At 34.9% G+C, this 27,847-nt stretch overlaps 1 protein-coding gene across 1 annotated transcript in view; it reads left to right on the top strand.

The window, feature by feature from the left end:
* The window catches only part of LOC149215462 (pectin acetylesterase 8-like), a 66,204-nt gene extending 44,033 nt beyond the window's left edge, over positions 1–22,171 (top strand). The window contains exons 13-14 of the mRNA XM_089389724.1: positions 21,604–21,684; positions 21,770–22,171. Of these exons, the coding sequence (XP_089245850.1) occupies positions 21,604–21,684; positions 21,770–22,171 (483 nt within the window). The remainder of the gene's footprint in view (positions 1–21,603; positions 21,685–21,769) is intronic.
* Positions 22,172–27,847: the final 5,676 nt, after the last annotated feature.

Below are 27,847 nucleotides of genomic sequence, written 5' to 3' on the forward strand. Positions count from 1 at the left end.
GGTCATTCCCCATCTGGCACCTTCTATTAGTTTGCGGCTTTACCGCTTTGATGTACACAAGTTGAACCTCCATGAAATGTTGTGAATGTTTTCTAAAAGTAATGGAGGGAGTCTTTGTTAAGTTCCTCCTACTTATTTCATAAGATCTATTATATCTGTAACCCCACTACAAAATGACACTAGTAGTTTTACTCCACGGTCCTGTGGTCTATGGTGATGCGATCCCTACCCACATGATTCACCACATCATTGCCACATTTCAATCCTATGGCAAGTGTCACCATAATCCGTAGTCATGAGTACTCTTGATGACACATCAACTATGCTCCACATCACCCACTCCAACCTTTTCCTAATGACGTGTTAATGCCAAGGTGATGTCACTTGATCACATGGAATTCTTGGAAGGTGCCACTCCAGCATCGGCTTTGTGTCCCACCAAGTTCCCAAACCTTTTTGAAAATAGTGATTTCTCATTTTTAGATAGAGAGGTATGTTTATCGTGCCCTCTATCTATAGCACCAACATTTCCAATGCATAATATCTACTCGTCACACCACCCATGGCATGAAAAAATATTGGCGATTGGAGACATAAATTTCCCCTCTTGCGGCCTCTACTAATGTTCCTCCATCCATAAGAAATCTCCTAGCTTATTCATAATGGCATGACATAAATATTTTATTGTGGCTATTGGGGATTTCCTTGTTCTATGCGTTGTTAACTCAACACCTTCATTTATCACAATTCTTCCTTACAGTATTATCAATGATCATTCCACGAGGATACAAGCCTCCTTAATGTGAGCAAAAATTCAAATTATTATAGACTTATATGGTTATAATTATCCATCCCAACCCTTACAATGTAAGATCACAACTTTATACTATGTCCAAAAAGAAAATTCCAACCATCAAACATGTAACATAGACTCACATGGTCCTTTAACACGTTGTAGGCAATATTTTAATGGTCGTTCTCGTTGGTCTTGATACATGGAGACTCCATCTCCATCATATCATACAACCCATGGATTTTAAGCACACCACATAATTAAATGAAATTGCTTAACAATTATCCACACATTACATATAATGGAAAAACTACACAAAGTCATAGTCAACTAGTTATATCGTCAATTAACATAAGCATATATAAATAACCTCACCATTCAAGAACATAACAACATGAAAAGGATCTACAAGTCCCTCACAACCATAAAAACCATTCACAAACCATCACCTTGTAACACCCAAGAATACATTTTCCTCATTAATAGTGTTGATATACCCATTGCCACATAATAACATCAATAATCATTGATATTGCATAAACATACAAAAGTTACAGGTAAACAACATTTATCCTAATACTTGGATGAGAGGAAACTAAGAGAGGGACTTGAACTCTCCTCCCAACAATAGATAAAATGAATTGAAATCCTTTCTTATAGTTAACCACCCCTGAGCTACATTTAGATACTAAGGAGTAAGTGCTCAAGAGAAATTTACACTAATCATTCACAACACATGGGAATTCGAAGAACATAGTTCCTCCACTGATAATCATTTTCGTCAAGAACCCATACAACAATGTAAATTATTTTTACAATGCAACAAGGATGTGGGTGAGGGTGATTTTCAATCATTTAAAACTTGGCTACTTCCCTAAGCCATTCCCAAGCAGCTTCATCATAGAGCTATAAATCCATGTCCTATCTATCTTTCTATTCATTTTTATATTATCGCAATTATTACACTCACGCATGAAAATATTTACATGAGGGGGAAACCAAAAAGGGTTTTCACACTTCATTGCCTCGTATAGATGTAGTTTAACTAGAGAGAATCTTGATTCAAGAAGACAATATTTCTTTTATTTCTTATGTTTCTACCACAAATCTTTCTAATTTTTAATGAGTCTTTCTATTTATTCTAATGCAATGATAAGTTCTCCCTTAAGATATACCTCTCCATCAACATTTTCTTCCTCTGAATCTCAGTTCTCTTTATCAATGTATTAAGCCTCCACGGAAATTAGTAGAATTTTTTTTTCTCATTATTAGATGCATATCAGTTACTACCTTTTGATGAGCTACATTCCTCCCATTTATACTCATAGGATTTTATTTTATCTTCATGCTCTCCTTTATCATTACTATTTTTCAAAAATTGCATGTACATCTAACAACAAGGTGACCTATTATAATGCAATTACGATGGAATATTATCATACATTTTCCTTTTTTAGTTCCTCTTGAAATATATTACACATATTCTACATCTAATACATCGTTGGAATAATCATAGGCTTTGATATTTTATTCTCTCTTTGAATCCTTAATAATTTCTTCATCTGAATCTGATATCTCCTAATCAATGTATTGAGACTTCATGGCCATTAATGGGAATTATTCTTATTCTTCATTGGATCCATATTGATCTCTCATCTCTAATGAGATGCCATATTCCTTGGAATAGAGGCTTTTCTCCTTGAGATATATTCCTTTCCTATTTCCATGAAATTTTACTCTATTTCTATATTTATGAAATTTTCTTCTATCTTTATATTCTTCTTCATCATCACCATCTTCCAATTTTTCATATGGATATTTAGAAGCATAATGACCTATTCTACCACAAGACATTTGAATGGTATCTTATATTTATATTTTCTAGATCCTATTTTCAGCTTCCTTACCACTGAACTCCGTCTTCATCTAATTTAGAATTAGAATGATCATTGTCCTTGTGTCCTTTTGTTTTCATTCATGCTTTGAAGGCTACTTCCTTTAATCCTAACTTCTCCTTTCTTGTTCTCATCTCATACGTAGTGAGGATTATGTGTAATTAATCCATATTCATAGTTTTATATATTTCATTTATTTAATGGTAGACGCCTTGGCATTAAATCTTAATGGATGAGATCTCAACACTTTATATACAATTACTACTTCATTAATCATTCCACCAAGTCCTCTAGCAGTATTCACAACCTCATCTACAAAAGGAAAAAAACATTCAATGTCTTATTCTTCACTCATCTTTAAACTTTCGAATCGAATTTTGTGTGTTTGAAGCTTAGCCATCTTTACCTTCATATATTCCTTGAATCTTGTTCAGAATTTCTTTAATCAAGTCACACTGCATTACCTTGATAATTTTTGAATCTACAAAACTACTTAGAATGGAATTCATTACTCTTACATTATTTACAAAATACATTTCTCATTTTTATCTATTGAAGAAATTGTTGGAACTTTATAACCATCTACCATAAAAAGTGAAACTTTATCACCAAGATACCTCATATATGCCCATATCATTATCTTCCAAAATGCATAATTTGTTCCATCAAAGGGTGGATATCTATTTGTGAAATAATTATCCTTACTAGCAATTTTTCCCTCTAAGATTTACCTTCCAATGGTTAGAATTCTTCTGAAGGAACTCACTCTAATACCAATTGATGGATTCACAACTATACTAAGAGGGGAAAAATGAATCAATATGATGATTTTTTTTTACTTATTTAAACATTCGAATATCATAAAACACCAATCACATAAACTGAAAAAGTAACACAAAATATATGTGGAAACCCTAATGGGAGAAAACCACAAAAATGCTTTATATGAATGATCTTTTATATTGATACCTACTATTACATCAATTCTTAGGCACCAACCTATAGGAGACACCAATCCTCTATACTTATTTTTAGTAACCAACCTATAGGAGAAATTGAACCCCTCTACTACTTTGTAGGAACCAACATAGAAGAGAAATTAATCCCCTTTTATTGTTTTGTAGGCATCGAGCTACAAGATTCATCCATACCCTTTGCTAATTTTTAGGCACCAACCTAAACGAGACATCAAACCCCTATGTTGTGTCATGTGAACCAACCTACAGGAGACCCCAACCCCCTCTATTGTAATATTTATATGCACCTATAGGAGACACCAATCCCCACTTCTAAAACTATTCATAGGCACCCATTAGGGGAATTTTGAGGTCTAAAATGGGCCTCCTAAGAAAAATATACAACCAAAATGAACTTTATAAGAACCAATAGGATTCAAGATGACGATTTCAATCATGGGTGATGATTCACCATTTTTGGAGTAAGAAAGCAAAAATAATAAAAAATAATAAAAAGAATAAAACTACTTTTTCAACTCGTATTTTGAACTTATCTCCCTAAGGTTTTACTCAAATTTTGAGTGGGAGTACTTGTTGGATGCAAAATTTAATTCCTCATCCAAGGAGTACCCATGCCGCATACTTTCGATGGACCCTCCTACATGGAAAATGAGAAATACATGAAAAACGTGATTGCAATCACATATTTCATGTATTTCTCATTTTCTATGTAGCAGGGTCTATCAAAAGTATGAAACATGGGTACTCCTTGGATCAGGAATCAAATTATGCATTCAATGAGTGTTTCTTCTCAAAATTTGAGTAAACCCATAGGGAGATAATTTGAAAATACGAGTTGAAAAAATAGATTTTTCTTTTTTCCCTCTAAAATTTGATGATCTAATCTAATCTTATTTTATTATTTCCACTGTTATTTTATAATTTCCTTAAGAGGACCATTTTACACCTCAAAATTCCCCTAATGAACCTACTTCACAGAGTATGGTTGCTTCTTCAGAATGCTCATTAGTTGGTTCTACTTTCAACAAGTATGATTGTTTCATATACCTACACCAAGTTTGTTAGTTACTTCTACCTTCACTGAGTCTACTTGCTACTTCTTCCTTCACCTATTCTACTTCACCATGAACTTTTTGCTTTTGGCTTCTTCCCAAGAAAAAACTTTCACAATATTCAACATATCAAATTTTGAAAATTTAGATCTAAAATTTGTCAAAAATACCTAGATATCTCTTCTTTATATCCTCCATATTTCACATTTAGAAACACTTCAGAAATAAGGTTATTGCAGAAATTCCAAGCTCATATGTTTGAAGAATGTTTTGGGAGCATTCAAGAACACTAAATTCCGCAAATCATATCTCAGAAATTGTGTAGAAAAAAAGGTTTAAAATTTCTACTAAAGGTACCTTGACATCTCTTCCTCGTATCCCCTATATTTCATAATAAAAAACATCTCAAAAAGAAATTTATATTTTTGAAGATGACTTGTTTGAATCATATGGTAGGAGCATTCAAGAATACTACCGTCCTCAAACCATATGTCTAAAATTATATAAAAACAAGGTGTTAAAGTCATACCATGTGTGCCTTTACATGCCTTCTCTTTCTTCTCTATATTTCATAGTTTGAAACATCTCAAAAAGAAATTTATGGAAAAAATTCCAATATCGCCTATTTAAAGAATGTTTCAAGAGCATTCACGAAGACTAACTTCTTAGATGATATATTCAAAATTATATTGAAACAAGGTCTAAAATATCTAGCATATGTACCTTGATGTCTCCTCCATATTTCACATTCTACAACATTACAGAAACAAAGCTATAGATCAAATACCAAGCTGACCTATTTGAAGTAGATTTTAGGAGAATTTAGGAAGACTAACTTCCTCAGAGAATATCTTTGAAATTATATCAAAAAAAGGTGTCAAATTTTAACCAAGGGTTTATGAAGATCTTCTATCTATATCCTACAAGTTTCATTGTTTGAAACATCCCATGGGAAATTTATAGAAAATTTTCCAAGATGGCCTATTTGAAGCTTATTTCAAGACCATTCAAAAAACCTAACTTCCTTAGAGCATATTTCTGACATTATAGTGAACCAAGGTATGAAATTTCAACCACTGGTACATTAATATATTCCATCTGTATCCTCCAAGTTTCATAGTATTAAACATCCCATAAGAAAATTTATAGTGAAAATGGCAAGATGACGTGGTTAAAGTAGATTTTAGGAGCATTCAAGAAGCCTAACTTCCTCAAAGCATATCTCTAAAAAATATAATGAACCACGGTATAAGATTTCATCCATAGGTGCATGATGATATTTTATCTATATCCTCCAATTTTTAGGGTCTAAAACATCCTAGAAGAAAAGTTATACAAAACATTCCAAGATAACTCATTTACCCCATAAATCACATTTTTTCTTCCAACTTTAAACTCAATCAATCACCCCACAAATATTCCCTAGCTCCTCTTGTGAATCCTAGATATATTTTTGCTTGGATGTAATTCAAATAAACTCATCTATCCTTTATTTATAGTGTTTCTACATTCACTTATGGGGCTAGCTTATAAAATTGGTTGGGTCAACCTGCTTGTATTTTGTTTGGGTCATCCTGCCCAAATCTTTCATATCTACTCATTCCCATGGAGATAGATGGATTTCCATATACTATTGGAAATTTATTTGAATAAGATTTCAAACCATACATTTTATGTTCAAATTTTTATAGGAAATTAGATTAAAAATTTCTTCAAAAAGGGCATCCAAAATAGGCATAAAAATTCCAAAAATAATATTTCCAACAATCCTAATTTTCCACTCTTTATCTTGGACATATGTAGTCTCACCTTATATTCAACAAATGTTTCCAATGCTCATCAAATTTTTGTTAGTGCATGCACTCTATCAGGCAAATTGAACCTGGAATGACCTAGTGAGGAGATGAAAATCAAAGCCACCCCTAGCATAAGTACTAGACACACCAAGAGAGGAAGGAGATAATGAGGGTGTTTCAATACCAAAATCATCCATGATTATGAGACCTGAAACATATACAATAAGTCTAGCTTCTACAAAATTTGAGACATCCATAGTAATGGTAGCTATTGCAACACCCAATACATAAATAAATTCATAGTCGTTGGAGGAGGAGGCTAAGGACATCCATGGTAGTAGCCATAATATCACTAGGATTCTTCTTCTAACCAAAATAATCCAGCACATGATTAAGAGGCCATCACGTATGGCCATTCCCTAAAGGAGAGGACAAAGTTTTAGAAAAACGAGGACTTGGAATGGCCTTTTATAACTCAACTAGAGGAATAAAATAAAGAAGAGGCAATAGAAATACCTCTCGACACATAAGAACCAATAGAGAAATTATAAGGGAATATGGAATAAGAAGCAATAAAGGTCTTTATTGAAATACAAGAACTAGTAAGGATGATGAAATGAAAGGTATAAAACCTACTAAAACACAAGAAACAATACGGGTAGAGGAAGAAGAAGTGGAAAACCCTACTAACACACAAGAACCACCACTAGTAGAGGAAGAGGAAATATAAATCACTACTGACATGTAAGAACTAGTATAGGTAATCGAGGAAGAGACAAGGATACCTAATGAAACACAAGAACTAGTAGGAATGATGGAATAAGAGATTAAAACCATTACTACTACCCAAGAACCAACGGGGGAATACTTGAAAGAAGGTTTTCTTGCACACGGGGGTGATTAGAAGGAGTATATAGAGGGAAGAGGATGACACAATAGAGATAGGAATAGAGATACAACACAAAGTTACAAATCAGCAAACCATTATTTGGTACACAAGCCCAAAGGAAACTACAAAAGGCCAAGAGGAATCATAAAATTGTAGGTACACTTCAATTTACACATATGCATGCATTTTCTGTTAAAATATATAAGACATTGGAAAATAACAACAAGGAGATGCAACAAAATGTTAAAACACTAGAATCCAAACTAAGGGAAAGATAATATTTTGAGAGGTTAGATAATATTTCCTACGAAGTAGGTCTCCTTGGTGAAAATGAACTGACTCTTAAGGAAGGAGAACCATTCCAAGGATAAGTACATAGAAAGAGAGCCTCTATTCAGGAGGTAATTATCTAAGAAAAAGAAGACAAACATGAATTACAAGACAAAAACACTCAAACATAAGTCAAAATGAAAATTGAGAATCTTTTTGAACAAACGTCAAATATGTGTGGGAAAATTCCAATGATGATAAGTGGAAAAAGATGATGGGATCTTACAAATAAGGGATTCTACTAGTAGGAGAGCATCACCAGGATATCAAAATCCTTAGAGACATCTAGAATCCCACAGGGCTAAGTGGGATCAATAGAAGAAATAGATGGAAGAAGAACTAGAGAAGGCCTTCAAAATACATAGAAAGGTGGACAAGATAGAACTTGAGAAAATAGAGATTTCTTACTAGTAGATTTTGCCTACAACTATAGGGCATCATCTCCTATCTACACATAAATGTAAGAAAACTATCTCATGTTTTAGAGGAAAGCATTGATAACTAGTAATATTTATGAGACAACTTCTACAATGACCACCTTAGAGACCTATTATGGAGACACTAATGAAGAATATAACTTGGTGTGTGAAATATACAACAATAATGTTTTGTAGCATCGCAATCCAAAAGGGAACTCTAACCACTTTGTGGTGGATATCCACTTAATAGCCTTTGTGTCATATTTGAACATTTATGGTAACTAGATAATTGTTGATTGAGTATTTAAGAATAACAACAATTTTAATATATGGGTTATAGGAGAATACTAAAGACCTAAGATTTCCCTCATCACACATTTGAGTTGGGTAAACTCCTATTAATTTGCACAATTCAGCTCATGGCTCGCAACAGATATGAAGTTATTGATCATTCTATGATAAAAATAAAGTTGTTTTCCAAAATACATGTAGAGGGATGTATTCTATGATGGAAATAAGACACAGAAAATATGCACCAAAAATATCCATTCAATCCTGAAAACCTCGCATTTCCTTTGGAAAAAACACAAAGGTACATCAGATGTATGGAAATTTGTGAGAATAAATGGATAGAACTCAAGTTTTACTACATTATTTAGGAACTAGCCCCAAAATATCAAATTTGTTATGACATGTCTAACAATGAAGAGGCTTCCTTTAGAGAGATATTGTGAGAAGAGAACATTATTTATTTGTCCATGACATAGGGGAGGTTGAATACAACATCAACAACCTCCATGGGAGTCACTCTCACTTTTATTCAGACTAAATGTTTAGTTGCATTAGCGCATGCAACATTTTTGGCTAAGGTGAGATGGTGGAAACCCAAATTGGAATCATTTTAGCACCCATTAAAAAAAAAAATTTGATACATATTTTCCATCCTCCTGCCATATTATAGCCCATATTTTTCAGAACAATGCATTTTTCGCAAAGGCAAACCCATATAGGTATCCTTGGAGGTGACAAAAAAGGAGTTGAGAAATTTCAACTACTGCAACAACTTTAAGTTGTTGCAACATAGTTATGTTTCTATAACACTTGGGATTGTTGTGCTACAACACCTCCAACACGCCATTTATTCAACACCTCCAACACATCATTATTGCAACACCTCCAACATGCCATTACTACAACACCCCATTGATGCTGCAACATGTGGATTATCAACACTACAACATGGTCGAGTACTAGTGTTGCAACATATTGGACTATTAATGTTGCAACATGGATAACTATTGATTTTTTAACACCTCAACACACCAATGATAAACTACTACAACTCCTTACTGATCACAACCGTATGGATAGTTGTAGTAGCATAAGTGCAACCAACTATCGAGCTCACAACCTATCACTGCCAATTGCCCAAGAAAGGAAATGACAAGGGGCAGTTGGTTATCTACTGTGGAGAGCCTCGCCATAATATATTTTACCCAAGTTCCTGCATATTGTAGTGGCTAGGTGATTTAACGAATGTGATTTTTTTTTATCTTTTTGTTATGTCATTGTAATGGAGGAGAAAAACACGATAATCAAATATTCTCATGGTTTTATCTTGATTTTATGATCAATTTGAAAGATTGAATATTGTATATATACCTTGCTCTGCACGAGCAGGGATAGTAGTAGAGAAAAAGGAAGTAACTTAAGAAATATTATTTTAATTGTGACTATTATTAATGGGATTCTTGTTGATTCATGTGTTTGATTCCCTATGTGTAATGTGTTGCTAATATAAGCATTCTATGGCAAGTTTAATCAATGCCTCACCTAAGGAGGTAGGGCACCCTCCTTAGTCAAGTAATTCATCTATTTTAGTTAACGTAATTTATAATTTCAATAACATCTTAGTTGATATGATTACTTACCTTGTTTCCTAATTTCTTGTAACTTTTTTATCATTTTCTCTATTCTCTTAGTTACTAGTTCTTCTGTGACTCATTAAGTCGTTTACTTTATCTTCTAGAATTTTGTGTGTTGATAGATTTAAGCAGAGATCCATGATGCTTTCCAAATTCTACAGTGTTAACCTTGATTCATCATGTCAAGTAGATAACATATCTTGCAGTGTTTTCTCAATTCATGGATATTTCAATTGCAATGTTTATGAATGATTAGTTAGCTTGATCAAGTCACCTATTTATTTTTCTTCCTATGTGTTTCCTAATTCTAGCAAAGTGATTTACTTCCTTTCTGTTTGTTTACTTTCCAACAAAGAGTTAATTACCTTTCTATTTGTTTACTTTCCAACAAAGAGTTAATTACCTTTATGTAATAGTGTTGTATTAGTATTTCAATTCCTACAAGTTTCAACTATTATATTTCCATTTGTGCAAGTGTGAAGAATGATATTTCAAATTCTTAAATAGGAGCCTTTCAGTTTACTAAAAGTGTGATTAAGTGACTTGAGAAACAACATTAAAACACCCAAAAATACCATATTTAATTAATACTATAATCACATTTGCACTTAATAGATTGTATTAGTATATATGGTTCATGATAGTTCACAAGTTCCATACAAATACTTGTTTGACAATTAAATGTACAACTTCTTAGTTATCTATTAAGTAATCAAGAGATAGTTGAAAGGCCCTTAACCCAATGTTATTGCCATATTCTTAAAATTTGTGGTTTACTCTTATACACTATGCCCCTGCCTATTCCTAAAGTAATGCCATCAAATCCACCGGTCCTTTACAAAACTAATTAGGTAGAACGAGGCCTTTATGAGAGTTCTAAAATCCTCCCACTTAGTCACTAAAGGATCCCCCTCTATCCTCGTGGATTTTGTGTGGCTTTCCCACTAGGTCAACAATGGCCCTCTAGTTTCAGATGAGAAAATGATTTTTTTTTCTCTTCCTCTATGTAGTGAACACTAAAAGAAAACTCTAAGTATTGCAACTATTGTTTTAACTTGAAAAAATCAATATAATTTTGATATGGCTTGATTTCAACCTTTGCTTTCATCTTGAATAAGGAATTTGAATGCTTAATTGGACTCAAACTAGGTTGTTATCTTTTACGTTCTTTCTTAGACTTCTTTAACGATTCTTTCTAATCCCTCAATTTGTTGAAAATGCAGAAAGAAAAGTCTCAATTTATTTTTTCTCGAATTAAACTGAGGAAATTCTAAATTCCATATCAACATATATCTTGGATGAGTTGAATGAGGTGACATGGTTGTTATCACTTAGTTATATTAGTTAATTCTATTTAGGGACATGTAGTTCAGTTGTGTGCAGTGGGTTCCTAAATTTTAGGAGCCTAGGTTGATTTAATTTCAATGGTAGAAATTTAATTCAATTAAATTGAGTTATGGTTAGTTAAACTAGTTTTAACTGTTGGAGGAACTAGTGGAATGACAAGTTGTGGAAGTGGAACTTCATCCACACTCATTTATTAACCAGATAACTGATAAATAAGTCTCAGATAGCTCATGCATGCATGCGGAGAATTCGAGTTACCCAATTGAGATGGAGATTCCAAGGAAATGTACTATCATTTGTAACTATTCCAATGTGTAGAGGTGGTGCATGAAGTTAGAGGAAGGACCTAGAATAATTGCACAATCTAGATGAGGGAATTTCCTAATTAATAAGGGCTTAATTCCCATATGAAAATCACAAGGAATTAGGAGCTTGGAGGGATTGAAAATTGGCTAAGTATTAGCTATGTTCAGTCAATCAAGCAAATTATAGAAGATACAGGTGAGGTCGAGCTCAAGCTTGAGCAATGCATATTGTATTCATTTTGATTCTTTGATTAGTGAAATACATACAGTAAGGGGTTTTGAGGAGATTCTTTCCTCTAGATAAATATATGTGTGTGTTTGTTTAATCTTGATGCATGTTAATGTTTTTTGTTCTTGATCATGATTTTACTTCTTTAGATCAGTAGAGTAGCTTCTAGTCTTGTGATTTAGAAAATTTAATGAGCAGTTTTGAATCTACACATTAATTTCCTCATGGTATCGGAGCATGATCCAAATTAGAGCCAGTCCTTGAAGTCCTCATGTACAATGATCATGGAAGAACTAATGATCCGTTAGGAGATAGAGTTATGGATCCCTAGTTTAGGGCATATACAAAAGACCTTGTGTGAAAACTTCTTAATGGAGCTAGAAGGTTGCTAGTGGGAAGATCAGTGAACCAATTTTTGGTGACACAAAAAGGAGTTGTGATCATTGATATTGATAGACTGAGGAGCAGCAATATTTCCCACGGGGAGATCGAAACCCAAAGGGAATCTAGTTTTAGAGGGAGTAGCCCTATGGAATCTAGTACTTCATGTTATTCTTTCATAGGGCTACATTGTTCTTTGCTTTGATAATTTCATTTCTTCATTAATACATTAAGTTCACCCCATATAATCATTACATTATTCATATCTACACCATTATTCATCAACATATGCAAATATATAGAAATAGCAACATCATCATCATCAATGCAATGAAACATTAAGGAAAAATAGAAGAAAATCATGCACACAAATAGGGACACTAGGATTGGTTCAAGACCAGGGCAAAACCCACTATGGGGAAAACCCTTGCAAATATTCTTCTTAGATCATCATCAAATAATTCAGAAAAAAGAGAGTACAATGATCCATAAATTTATCGATGCAGCAAAATACTATGATATCCATGAAATAAATCTAATCATGCTTATAATCAAAACCCTCATTCTGATGGTTGTAATGTGTTGTCACTGACTGTAGTCAACTGCTGGATATTGTTGTCATTGTGCTGAACATTGTTTTCACTGAGTGGAATCTTTGGAATACTGAAATCCCATCTTTGAGTCCTGGACACAGGGAGGAGGGGTTGTGCAAGCATCTATAACAATCCTCGATGCTCTTTATGAACTGTATGTCAACATCTATGGTAGCCCAGATGCTTTCTAGAACATTTTGTGTGTCCATCTAGGGATCAACTAACCATATGTACTTAACAACCTCAGACGCTCTCTTCCAGTTACTGTGCATGCATCCAATACTGTCAAGATGCTCTCAGGACCACCTTGTGTTAGCGTCCAGGGACTGCACCTCTAGATATTCATTTGAAACCCAAGATGCTCCCATAGGATTTTGTGCCATCGTCGAGGGCTCTCTGGACATTTTATTGACCACTGTGTGCTAGTGTCTAAGGACTAAAATGTCCAGTTCTGTGCCAATGTATACGAATCAGAAAACTCTAGATCGATGCAAGCATCATCCCTTAGATTTCAGACCCTTGTGTGAACTTTCCTTCGATAGACCTATGTGAAACAAGACAATAAGAGAAGAGAAGATGGATTGAAAAATGTGTCCAAATGAGATTGAGGTATCTTCTATTTATAGGATTTCATGAGAGTCCACTTCAGATTGAGGCCAACCTGTCAAATTTAACATGTGCTTAGGGCCGACCAAACCCAATATACATGACTGAATAAATAAATTCAAAAACCAAATTTTAGTTGTCCAAACAAAGTGATATTTAGGTCGATTTTGGTCCTCTAAAAATGATGAATATAATTCAACCATCATCTCAGTTATCTAAGTTGTCCAAGGTGAAATTTGACCACAGTTGCAAAAATTAACACTCCCTCTCAACTAGGGAGAAATCCAACTACCAATATCTATCCATCGATCAATTTGACATTCTTGTGTCTTCAAGTGTCATGACTTATCATCCCTAATCATCTATGTTATGTAGTCATCATGTGATGACCACCTCAACTATCTCATCATCACAAATCATCAATGTACATCTTGATCTATCCCTTGCTTATTCCTGCTTATTTCTTGATTGTTCCTGCTCATGTGTTGAACATTCTTGAAGCTATAAGAAGAAGAATTTTTTACCTGAGGGGAGATTAAGCTACCATCCTCTATCCATCAGGCTGCTACCTAAAATCTCTGCCAACGGGATAATATCATCAATCATCATCAGAGAGCATATCATCAAGGATCACATATCAAACTGTAACCACATCGAGGAGCACGTCTCGACCCAGAATCTCATGGGGGAGGTATATATCTACAACCCCATATCTAGAAATAGGTATCCAAACACAAAAGAGAGCACATCTCGACCTTGGGATCTCATCAAGGAGCTCAATCTCCAGCTGGAATCGCATAGAGTTATATCAACCCATCATATTGCCTACTAATTTTCCCATCGATGAACCTGAATAGTCATGTGGTATGCACTTGAATCAGAATCGACTTGGGTTGTACACCCCAAGTACACTCTCAACTCGTTGGCCAAACGAGAAGCGGTATTCCCAACAAGCCCATCTTGTGGTTATGATCCCAACTATGGTATACTCTGGAAAGACCAAGTAGGGGATCAACATTCCCCAACCCTACGAAGGCAGGGGAGAAGCATTTCCAACCCTATGGGTAATAGATAAGGGTCATACCCTATTGTTGAGATTTCCCTCAACCCCATGAGCGCTCCATCTCAATTCATCACCCTGGGAGCTTAGATAGGGAGGAAGAGTTGGCTCAGTGTCCTCAATTAGCATTGATCTCATCATACTCATATTTGTTATCATGATATCTCAATAGCAATTGTTTCCTATATATATAGGACATCAAATGAAATATCATGTTAGAACATAAATAATCATATAAATCACAAAAGGATACCATAATCGTCCTCCCTCCTAAGGAGGTGTCAACCAAAATCCTGAGCCTATTTTGAACAACTACAATGTCTCAATATATGAGAGTATCTTAGTCCCAACTATAGATATGGGATTTTCTACCAATTAGATATCACACTATGTCATCACAATGTATCCATTTCATATCCAGATGATGCTCAGACAACTCTCTAAGGGGCTCCTTCATCCTACCTCACAACAAGTCATGCTAGCAACATTGTACTCATCCTCAACCATATTATGGACCTGTCGTCCAGGATATCATGGAAGATATCATACTAAAGAATAATCAAAATGCGCTTAACAAAAGTACCTATAAACAACAATACATTCATGTAGTCACATATTATAGGAGAAATATCTCAGCCTCAAAAACAGAATATCTCATGTAGATATTTCAAAGGATGCTCGGTGTAAACTCTATGTCAATGAAGCAACTCACTCACGAATTTATTCAGGTTCTATGCAAATATATATATATATATATATATATATATATATGGATGTTCAAAATAGAAAATCAATGCTTTAATCAACAGTCGCATACCACGTCAATTTCCACAAAATGTTAGAACTTCAAATCAGAGTATACAAGGATTTTTATTTTCATTATTAAAAAACATTTTCCAATAACTTTTCAATATAGAATTTATTTTTGAAATTTGAGAAATCGATTCATCATGCCATGATATATCATTTTGATCTTTAGAATCTATATCCCTCTAATTCATATCATCATAGGCTCATCTCCTATCAAGAGAAGACCATGAGGATATAAAACCAAAACCATAATAAAAGTAAAAGCTATAACTTGGAACTCATCATCCTGAATTCATCAGATAACTGTCAAATATAGACATATCTGGATCGGGGAGCTTGCTTCATGAAATTCTCTAAGCATAATTCCTTTCTAAGCCAACATAATCAAACTTACATAAATCAATGTTGTACCATCACATCAGCAAAGTTAGCTTATCAAAGTTTAGAAGTCAGATCACAACCATTATCAAAGTCATCAACATCGCGGTATCAATTATTTTAACCAGGAGAGGTGGAGCTCATACCACATATTTACTTCATTTATTCATCATGCCAACAAGTAGTCATAAACCATGCATTATCAATCTGAATTTTATCAATTCATTCTCATAATCATAATACAAGTCATTTATGTCACTAGGTGAAAATGCATACACCAAGGATGAGTCAAGTAGGTTCCATGTTCATGCTGAATCAAAACTATCAATAACTCAACGATTGTGCTAGGAATGAGGAGGCCAATTTATGAATACCCACATAAGTCATTGTTCTTACATAGCATAGATATCATGGAAAATCAATAATCGTTAGATCAAATCATTAGACATCAAGTCAATTCCAAATTTCTATCGTAGAGAGATCTATAGTCAAAACATATCGCAGTCATCAATTCAAAATTCCAAGTTATTGTCAAGTATCATGGCACAACACTAAAGATTGTTCATCTATATTGATCATCCAAATCATGCCAACCTCGTGTAGCATAAACATAGTGACATATCTATATCTATGTCCCGGTCACCTGCAAACACAAGTTTAGTCTGCATGTTCTTGATATGGAAAACATTCAAGATTTTCCTACTTCTAGATTTTGTTATCTGCAACACAACTATGGAACTGACATCTTACCGGTGACCATCATGATTTCAAGAAAGATACTTCATTTTATGTGATAAAAAATTTAACCCATCAACTTCAGAAATCAAATTACAATGACATAATATGTCAGAGACACCTTGATTCAAAGTTTGGACAATTTCATAAAGATTCAGATGATGGTTAACTGTAGTCAAACCCCTAGATGCTCCCTTCAGGTTACCATGGGAGTGTCTTTAGATACCTGAACGCTAAATAGGCATGAGCATGCATGCGTTTAGGGATGAGATTTCCTAGTTCAGTGCTTGTGCCTGAAGAAGAAAACCTAATTTATGTACAAGCTTCAGATCTAAGACTTTGTTGTAGATCAATTATGTCATATGAACATAAATCATACTTCAACGGTATAGAATTCAAATGGTAATAAGAGTAAGATTCTTGAAAAGAGATTCTCCCTCTGAATGGGAATCTATGTCATCAACCTGTCTCTACTAGAGTCAAACAATAACAAATCTGGTATATCATAAACATATACCTATCATGGTTATGACATCAATCTTTCATCAATGGTTAGACTCAAAGAAATATATAGATGCAACATCATATCTCAGAGATTATGAACACAATAACACTTTCTATCAAATCAGTTCATCAAGTTAGGGTATTTAGCTTTACCATATGCCATCAAGATATGACCACAGGAAGTAAGAGATCTAGAATATCAATCTCATAGTTATACCTCTAACATCAAGGCTACCATTCTTATCATGATCAATGAGATTGAGTTAGGTCATTCAATAAAACTTTACCAAAACAACAGGAGTGCCAATCTCTCTTTCCATATGCTTTCATCATGCTTATCAAAATAATTCTCAACAGAGTCATGTATAGGAGTCAATGAGCTACCCTTCTATATAAAATCCATCATGACAAGTGTTGAAGCCCAAAATTGTCTCTTTTTTACCACATTCTAATGAAAACTTGACTAAACTGAGAAGGGGGCGGGGGGTGAGTCAATTTAGTATATTCATGGACATTAAAATTCTTTTCCTTAATCTCATTAATTGAAGCATTGCATGAGAAACTTAACAAATAATGGCCATCATATTGAATATGTGAACAACAAGTAATAAGCTAATGAAAACATCACATCCACACATGATAACAACACATATTGACACCATATATATGTGGAAACCCATAAAGGGAGAAAACCACAATTTTTTAATTGTTGCGATGTCAAGACAAGCTCCTACTCCTTATTACATCTGGTTTTCTATAGTTTCCAACCTACAGGAGGCCGCTACCTCAATTTTCTACAAGCTGCAACATGCAAGGAAGTTCCAACTCCCATATGTTTTTTGTAGGCTACAACCCACAGGAGGATCCTACCTTAACCAGCTCTAAATGGGTATTTATCAAGCCACAACTTGAAAGGAGACTACAATCCCCTGATGCAAACAAGAAATAACAATGTGTTGGTTTACTTGCTCATAAATTCTTCATATCTCTATCTTCATTTCTTCATCTTCTTCCCTTCAAATTTGCTTCACATCAGCTTCATAAGTGCCACGTAACTAATTCATAATAGCTCAATAAGATCCCTCACATTCTCCCATTCTTTAACCTCTTCACGCCTTCCAAAATTACATATTTTATAAAGATAGTTTGTTGGTTGCTTGTATCCCACTTAGGAATATGAAAAGAGTATTGACTCTTTTCCTTCCACTTATTCGTTTCCAATCTTGAATATTAGAACACACAAAAAAAAAAATCCATTCAATATTAATTGCAGCCACATGTGATGATTAAATGCATCAACCTAATGTCAACATCAATAACAATATTTATCATTAATGCATCACAACAATCTTTGCAACATCTATGCCTTTGCCTTGGATTCTTGCCTTTGCATCAAAACAATTCAGCTAGACCAGCAATTTTACATCACAATAAATTCTTCAATATAGCAATCTTTGCAACATTATCAAAACATTTCAATGTATCACAACTCCTCCTTCTTCTGCTCCTTTTCTTTTTTTTGTTGCTTACTTATCCTTGCATTGTTGCTGCTCCTTGCCTTGAGCTTCTCCTTTGCTTGTTGCAACTTTGCCATCAATGACAATATTTCCAACAATCTCCCCCTTTCTTTCTAAGAAGTGTCTTCCTTCCTGTGATTACCTCCCCCTTTGACATCAATGGCAAGGGGGGTTACAAATGTATTGTAGCTTGTAAAATAGTCCTCAGTGTAGCTGTCATTATTGCATTAATGCATTATAACCTGCAATGTATTGTTTTATACAAACGTTAAATGAATGATACTCCAAATAGCTTATTAGGGCTCCTCCATATTGAATAAATGATACTCCAAATAGCTTATTAGGGCTCCTCCATATTGAATAAATGCCGCTCCAAGGTGAACGTTGCTCTATATGACATATAAACATTGTAAGAGTGGCGCAAAATATTGTTGTGACAGCACTCTGAACAAGAATATTGTTGAGAGAACACTATAAGGAAAACATGGTATGAATTATAAATACATTATATTGAGGACTGCTTGATATTAGAAAAATGTAGCATATTTAATACCACATATAATATTAAAGCCATTTAAAAGAAACACATTAAATCACGAATAAGACTCTCTTGAATGATGATTTAAACCAATAATTCATATTTTCTTCCAGAGTCTTGATTACCAACAATAAGGAATCAACAAAGGCTTCGACACCCTTGAACAATCCTCTTGAATGTGTGTTTGAGGTGTGGGTTTGTAGCAATTTCAAAAGCTCGAGTCCAATACATTTTCAGTGTAATCCGATATGCTGCTCCAATCACTGCATACCAATATGCTCCTATGTTGTTTATTAATACACTGAATTTTACTTATATGTTGTGTATAATATGTTGGGTTTACCATGAATGCTATGTATTCATATGTACTCTCCATCACAGTGCATACGCTACTCTCCACATTGTATTAACAAGCACGTTGTGGAAGAACTGTTTGGTTGTTGAAATTAAATGCGGAAATGAGTGCTTGGTTACTAGATTCAGCGATGAGAAGCCTCGTTACCAGCTGCAACGATGAGAAGATTCTTAGTTCTGTTCACTGCACATAACCTTTCCATCGAGCATGCAAATATTCTTCTCCCATATAACGTTGTTGCTCCTGTAGATATAAATAGAAAAGGCCCAAAGGGTTCCAGATAAACAATTTTAGCAAAATAGTTACAAAGCCATGACTGCAAAATCCCAGGGAGAGGCGACCAAATGCTTCGAGGAACTAAAAACCCAAGTATTTGACACTTCGTTTACCACCCGGGATTGAATCACTAGAAGTTTTCAACGACTAGGAAGTAGTTGATGAAGCAAAAAGTAGGAGAAAAGCCGCAACGAAAAGACATAACTTCACCGTTGATAATCAGTGGGGGATTTCCTGTATTTTCAATCTTGTCAGTCAGAGGTCACATCTCTACACGAAAAGAAAGATTTGATCTTCAGAATTGGATTTTTCTTGAGTGCCGGCGATACCCTTGGTTAGCTACCATGGAACATGCCCTGAGCTTAAGTTGCTGATTCCCCGAATTAAGGATGCTGACGAATATGAGGGATATAACCAGAATAATTTCTGATCAAAATTCAAAGTGTCAGTCAATGATGGAGATTTTGCTTGTTCATAACCTCATTTAATATATTGTCGTTCACTGTTCCAACACCAACTCCATTATTAAATATTCAAGACGGTTGATGAAACTCAAGTCTCTTCACAAAAGTCAACTTATAATCTATTCACCACTGTGCATTCACCCTGGTTTTTATCATAGCTACCAAATTCGTCCGCATCGGACAAAAAACTACGGAAATTCGGGAATTCGATTAGTACATCGAATAATTCGATGAAAATTCGATTCCGTTCGTGTAGCTTCATTTAGAGTTAGTTTAGCTTTATGGTTTTTAGTTTATCTCAAGGATTTATAAAATAGTACAAAATAGATAGCTGCGGGATCGAAGGCAGGAAATGGAAAGTTTGCAAGATTGAGAAAAGAGTTGTAAATTTCAGTATGGTTTCAAAGAGTTTAAAAAGCTGAAAAAATTAAATAAGGAAAGAAATATTTTGACTAAAATCTTGAAAATATAGCTGTGGGCAGGTAGGAAATGGAAAGGTTATTCAACTGAGAAAATTTAGAGTTTTAAATTTCAGTGTTGTGTTAAAGATGTTAAAAAACCAAGATCATAGAAGGGAGAAATAATTTGAGGAAATTTTGAACAGTAGTTTTTATAAAAATAATTGATATTTTAAATATCATGAAAAAAAATTAGGAGCAAAATGTTGAAGAGATAGCAGCCCGATTGGACGTAGGAAATGGAAATTTTAAATTTTAGTGTTATCTCAAAGAGTTTAAAACGCTGAGATAATAGAAAAAGAAATAATTTGAGAAAATCTTGAAGAGTAAGTGAAGAGTAAATTTTTTAATAATTAATTGTTTTTTAGATATTATAAAAATAAGCTTTCAATATTTCATTTTTAAATATGTATTAATTATCAAAATGAATAGGAAGAAAATGACAATACATTATTGTTATAAGAAAAAGAGTATGTATATTTAAATGCTTAAGATATATACTCTCGAATTTTTTCAGAATTGAAATTTTTCCATCCGAATTTTTATCGTATCGTATCGAATTTGAATCGGAATTCAAATTCAAACTTGGTAACTATGGTTTTTATTCGATAAGTTATCCCTATTTCCATTCAACCATCGCGCTGGTTGCATTCACATTGCTGTGCGTTGAGATTTTTTTTTATGACCGCCGCTGCTTCTCTCATTTCATTTGATAGTCAACCACAAAAAAAAAAAGAGCACGATAAAACCTTTTGTTTTTACCTTCCATACTTCCGTAAAAATAAAAACTTCACCAACATTTACGAATGCCATTTAATTCTTACCATGGTGAAGGTAATTCATTAATTCGCTGACAAGTTGGCGGTCAAAACAGAAGTTTGATTTTACTCTACCCAAGGTTATTTAATACATGTACGAAAACCACAATTGCAAGAAAGGCGGTCCGATATGTGTCAGTGGTTTTGCTGAAGCGGTTTTGTTGCTGCGTGCTGGCTGAGTCGGCAACTGACTGGCTGCCGTCGCTGTCCACATCCGCGTCCACGCTGCCTGCAGTTGGAATTAATATTCCAACATGTATTGGTTATCAATTGCCCCTGTTATTGATATAATGCGCCACTATAATATATATGCCAACAGCTCAAAAACTCTCAACGCATCATCCAGTTGGGCCTTAAGGAGGAAAGGGTGAGTGCGTATGTGAATGCCGGTAGTGAGAATGAATTGGTTCCTCCTACCGCATCTGATGACGAATCTGCAATTCCTGCGCCTGGATATGAGGAAACCGGGGATATGCTATGTGATACCAAGTGGTGGAAAACCGGCATTGACTATGGGAAAAGAATTTCCATGAATGTATGCATTCTAACCGGTAACGGAATGAATGTCTGCATTCCAACCAGTAACGGGCGAAGTCAGTTTCACGTACCAAATCCAGGCCTATGGCTTCTATCGGCTTTATCTATGTCGAACTATTATGATGCATCCGGGTCGATAATTCGCTCCGCATCGTCTGACCGAACCTTTCGACCCCGTTGTTAGTGAAGTGAAATCTATTTTTGGTGTTTCTTTCCCTTTTTTTTTTGTTTTTAGTAATTCAGGCGCGTGCCTCTACTAATAGTAATAAGAATTCGATCGAAAGGTTTCGATCATGGATGGACGTAACCAATTTCAGGTACTTGGCAAAACTAGTAAATTCATCAAGTCGAGGGGAGTGGGAATGGTTCGAGTAGACCATGACAAGATTGAAACGTTCTAGTTGGTATTTCTGCTACACCATCAAAGTGCTCCTAGCCCTATCCGTGGAGTCAATAGTAGAAGGTTCATGAAAGGCCAATCTTCAGTAAAAAGAAAATCCATCAACATGAAAGGAAGGCCACCTTCCCACTAGTCATTTTTCCATCCCGATAGGCCACGTTCGCATCTTGATACGCAACTTTTCTTTAGTAGCCGGGATTGGAGTGTGTGGGAAAGACATTGCCCTAATAATAAAGAGGGCTTTAGTCTGAATTATCTCATTTTCCGACTGAAAGCTAGTTGCTAGTTGAGTTCAATTATTTCAAGTAAGTAAAACTGAGCGTCATAAGCCTCTCAGCTAGTAGCTTTTGATCCTTGTCCTTCTTTGAAACAATGCCATCACCTTGCCCCACTTTTCTTCTATATGAAACATAAGGGATCAAAATGATATTAGCTCCTTCAGGCAGCCATCTATCCATCTAGCCATGCATCTCCATCCATCCCCATCTTCGGGTTCTACCAGCCTCGATTTAGCTCGGCCAGCCTCGAGTTCAACCACCCCATCCCCCCTCTATTCATTTACTAGCCCTCTGTTCATTGACCGCCCAGTAAGCAGAAATCTCGGGAATTGTAGTTGTGGCATCCCTCTATCCGTTAGAAACATTGTGAAATTCAATACTTCTTGAATAACCAATCACTTGAAGTTCCCCAATGACAATGTGTCTCATGCCCCCTCAACCTTGGGTTTTCGTAATCAAAAACCTATGGATTGTCTGTAAGGATGTGCGGTCGGCATGACTAAGTGAACCACCTCTCCATATCGACCTAGGTGCTATAGCTTTCTAATAAATCTGATTTACTTCCAACTTCAATAAAGCTCTGAGAGTGTTATTGAGAGTGTAGACATCGGTAGGGTGCTAAATGATTTCGCATCACTATTCTCCAGTGTCCTGGAGGGTGGTGTCATATAGTAACGCACTATTAACATTGTATCTGCACATATAAAATACCACACCATTGTAATATTAGCCCACATATCCATCGTTGAAATATGATGTTTTCCATCATCCTTCATAACAAGAGAGCATGCAACCATCATGACACCTTGACCAACTGTTAGGTTTCCAAAAATTGTTTCCCAAGCTCCAGTTAGAACTCCTCCAATTTTGGGATTTCGATCACTAATATCCTTTTCTGTGCCCCCTAAAGTCACACCCTGCAACATTGAGACTCTATCTCCAACAATGGCAATTTCACCAATGACTACACCTTTACAAAAAATAGCTAGTGCTTCTCTATTCAGCTCGTTGTCAAGAGTTTGTGGCATCTATCTCCTCATAGTTAACAATTCCAACTAGGATAGCCATTTCAACGATAGTCCTTGGAATGTTAGCTTTTTAATTGTATTGTTTTATGAAAACAAAAATTCAAATAATCCCAGATGGCATGCCTCTTGTGACAGGATGGTCCAACCTCCCTGTAAATGTTGTTTTTGTCTCAGTTTTCTTTTCGACACAAAGAATATTTTCACCATCGATGTCAATATATTCATTCATATGGACACTATATGCCTTTCTTTCAAAAAAAAATAGGCGAGGCGTACATTCCAATGAGAACAATTTCGTGCCAAATGCAAAATCCCTTCGATACAACTCATTTTTTTATGTTTTTTTTTCGTGGCAGGAATCACATCTTCTTTATGTTACCACTTAATGGCCCTTTATATCGCTTTAGTTATTTCATTTGGTATTTTTAACTCATAATATAGAATGGTATATCCACTTGTGCAGTTTCCATTGGTAAACAACCAATGTTGAGGTCAAAGGTGTTTACTAGTGTAAGAATATTTTGAAACTGTGTCAGGGGTGCTACACATTCGCACTTTGTTACCAAATTTATCCAAAGGCCAAGTCCTGGGAGGATTTTTTTATCATCCTAAGTCATTCCTTTAACAAGCATTTTTTCTATGCTCAATCCTCCATCTCTCGTACTCCAAACCAATCTGATTTTTTTTAATGGAAACTTGTTAAAGTGAGTCATGAATGAAGCACATTTTCAGCTACTCAAATACAATGTGGGTTAGCATGGAATGCTTCAAAACATAGTGGTGCCAATGTATTTTAAAAGTGATGGAATTTGGCAACTGTTATGTCCACTTAAAATCCTGAGTTAGATATGAAAAAAAAAAATATTCGTTATCTAGTAGCTCTTTCCAATTTTATACCTTCAAAATAATTGATGTTTATATGATTTTCGTTTTTTTCACATACCTCTACTTTTCATAACAATCTCATGACATCCTACACACAACCCATAAAGCCTTTGAATCACATTTATTGGCCCATCATGTCTTTAAGGAACATTGTCTTAACATGGATGTTGACAAGACTTTTCATTGCTTCATGAGAAACTACCCTTGATATTATGATGAATCCATTATATTATTGAAATTATAGGATGATCATTTTTCTTCCTATTCCATATTTTGGTAGGTTGTTTTCTAATGTCCGCATTTCTTTTTAATTCAGAGTTTGGTCTGCCTTAATTTTCTTCCGTCATATGTTTAGGATTCTTTAGGGTATATAGCCTGCAGTCATTGGCTTTGTGTCAAAGGTTGTGACATAAATAACATCTTTTTTTACCAAGGTATGGCAAAGTTGGTGTGTGTCCTTTTGTGCCCCATTTTTTCATATAGTTTACATTCAAGAAGTTCATGTCCAAATTCATTGCACAAATAACAATAACTATGGAAATGATTTGTGTACCTAGTGAATGACTATTTTTTTTGTTTTCTTTCTTGAGGGGGTCTTCTCATTTGCTTCATATTTTGCTGATTAAACTTTATTTTCTTGGTCTTACTTTTTGCTGCAACATGTCCTCATTCATGACAAGAAAAACAATTGATATTTTTCCCAGGAGAAAAGAATCTCCTTTGAGATCTTCTGAATTTGTTCAACTCATGTTCGGGATAGAATGATCTTCTTACATTGAACCCTTTCTACATCTCATTCATTTTCTTTTTTATTAATCATGGTTCATGTCCCTTCTCCTATGAGTCCTTTTCGAAAATCTCTATTATCATCATTAATGTCTTCCTTTTCTACATTCTTCGTGGAGGCAAGGTCTGTTGGGAATCACAATTGTCGTTAGACCAAAACCGGCGGGTGTTAGTCAACAATCGCATTGCCAAAGATAAATACCCATGAGAGGTGGTTAGTCCATGTCACGAAACACATGGGGAGCGTTGGTTTATCCAATATCCAACAATATCCCCCCCAACATGAGTCGGGTGTGTATCGAACTCGTAACCTACTCTCTGATACCACTTGTTGGGAATCACGATTGTTGTTAAACCAAAACCTATAGGTGTTAGTCAATGATCGCATCGCCAGAGATAAGGATCCATGAGAGGTGATTAGTCCATGTCATGAAACACATGTGGAGTGTTGGTTTATCCAATGTCCAACAAGGTCCTCTTCTAGATGGTTACACAACTTATTCTTTTCTTCTAACTTACTTCTACCTGAATCAACCTTAGCTTCTAATCTTTTACACTGTAGGTCTCTCTCCTTGATTTTACTGCTCATCACCTCTTCTAGTCTCCTTCCTTATTCTAGTTGCGTCTTCAAGCTGATAATTTGCTCCTTGTACTCATGCTCTTTCTCATCACATATCTGCACCAATTTATTCAAATCATTGTCTTCATTCTTCAATCTTTCTATACTAGCCAACGATAAGTCAATCCTAGCTTGATTTTCGTCTGTTTTTTATTCATAAGAGCTAGGCACATTCACACAGGTAGAGATTTTGTTTAACTAAACACTTTCCTTTTGACATGGGTTTTTCCCTTTCCTCTTTCTCTTTTCATTCTCTACATTGTTTTTTCTAGCCTCTTCATGCATAAGTTGCAATCTATCCCAGATTTCTTTTGCAGAAGTTAATATATTATTGTATCAAGATCCTTATTATGAATATTGTTATACATGACACATTTTTCTTTAGCATTCCATTGTTTTCTTGCAAAGAGGGAGAGACTTTGCAGTAACAATCACGTACAAGTTTCCATACACCAAACCCATAATCTTCCAGTTCATATTTTACCTTATCTCTCCATTCATGATAGTTTGTTGTACTCAACATGGGTACACTTCGATAGTCCATGACTCAACTAGATCTACCTTCAAGTTGTTAGACTTATACAGAAGGAACATGCTCTAATACCAATTGATGAAAACCTGACTAAACGAAGAGGTGGGGGGGTGAATCAGTTTAGTATATTCATGGACATTAAAATTATTTTCCTTAACCTCATTAACTAAAACATTGCATGAGAAACTTAACAAATAATAGCAAACTTATTGAATATGTGAACAACAAGTAATAAGTTAACCAAAACATCACATCAGCACATGATAACAACACATATTGACACCAGATATATGTGGAAACACATAAAGGGAGAAAACCATGATTTTATTATTGGTGTGATGCAAAAGCAAGCTCCTACTGCTTATTACATCTAATTTTCTATAGTCTCCAACCTACAAGAGGCTACTACCTCAATTTTCTACAAGCTGCAACATGCAAGATAGCTCCAACTCCCATATGTGTTTTAAAGGCGACAACCCATAGGAGGCTCCTACCTCGACCAGCTCCAACTGGGTATTTATCAAGCCACAAATTGAAAGAATACTACCATCCCTTGATGCAAACAAGAAATAACAATGTGTTGTTTTACCTGCTCATAAATTCTTCATACATCCATCTTCATTTTTTCATCTTCTTCCCCTCAAATCTGCTTCACATCAACTTCATAAGTGTGAGTAAATATAGCTCAATCAATTCCCTCACATTATCCCATTCTCTAACCTCTTCATGCCTTCCAAAGTTACAACTTTTATAAAGATAGTTTTTTGGTTGTTCGTATCCCACATAGGAATATGAAGTGAATAGGCTTAACCGTTTGGCCTCCACTCATTCATTTCCAATTTTGAATATTAGAACACAAAAGTAAATAATCCATCCAATATTAATTGCAGCCACATGTAATGATTAAATGCATCAACCTAATGTCAACATCAAATAACAATATTTATCATCAATGCATCACAACAATATTTACGGCATCTATTCCTTTGCCCTGGAGCCTTGCCTTTGCATCACAACAATTCAGCTAGATCAGCAATTTTACATCACAATAAATTATTCAATATAGCAATCTCTGCAACATTATCAAACCATTTCAATTTATCACAACTCCCTGTCCTCCTTTTTCTCCTTTGTTTTCTTTTGTTCCTTGCTTCTCATTGCATTGATGTTACTCCTTGCATTTTTTCTAGCCTTTTCCTTGTGCCTCTCCTTTTCTAATGTCTCCTTTTCCATCAATGAAAATATTCCCAACACCGTCTTCCACTCCATCCTCCTTCTTTTTTACACCAATAACTATAATTGAGCATCAATCTATAAGGTTCATGGAAATAG

The sequence above is a fragment of the Pinus tabuliformis genome, chromosome 1_1 (assembly GCF_031772625.1).
Source record: "Pinus tabuliformis cultivar Carrire ecotype Pingquan chromosome 1_1, CPIR1, whole genome shotgun sequence".
Taxonomy (NCBI): Eukaryota; Viridiplantae; Streptophyta; class Pinopsida; order Pinales; family Pinaceae; genus Pinus; species Pinus tabuliformis.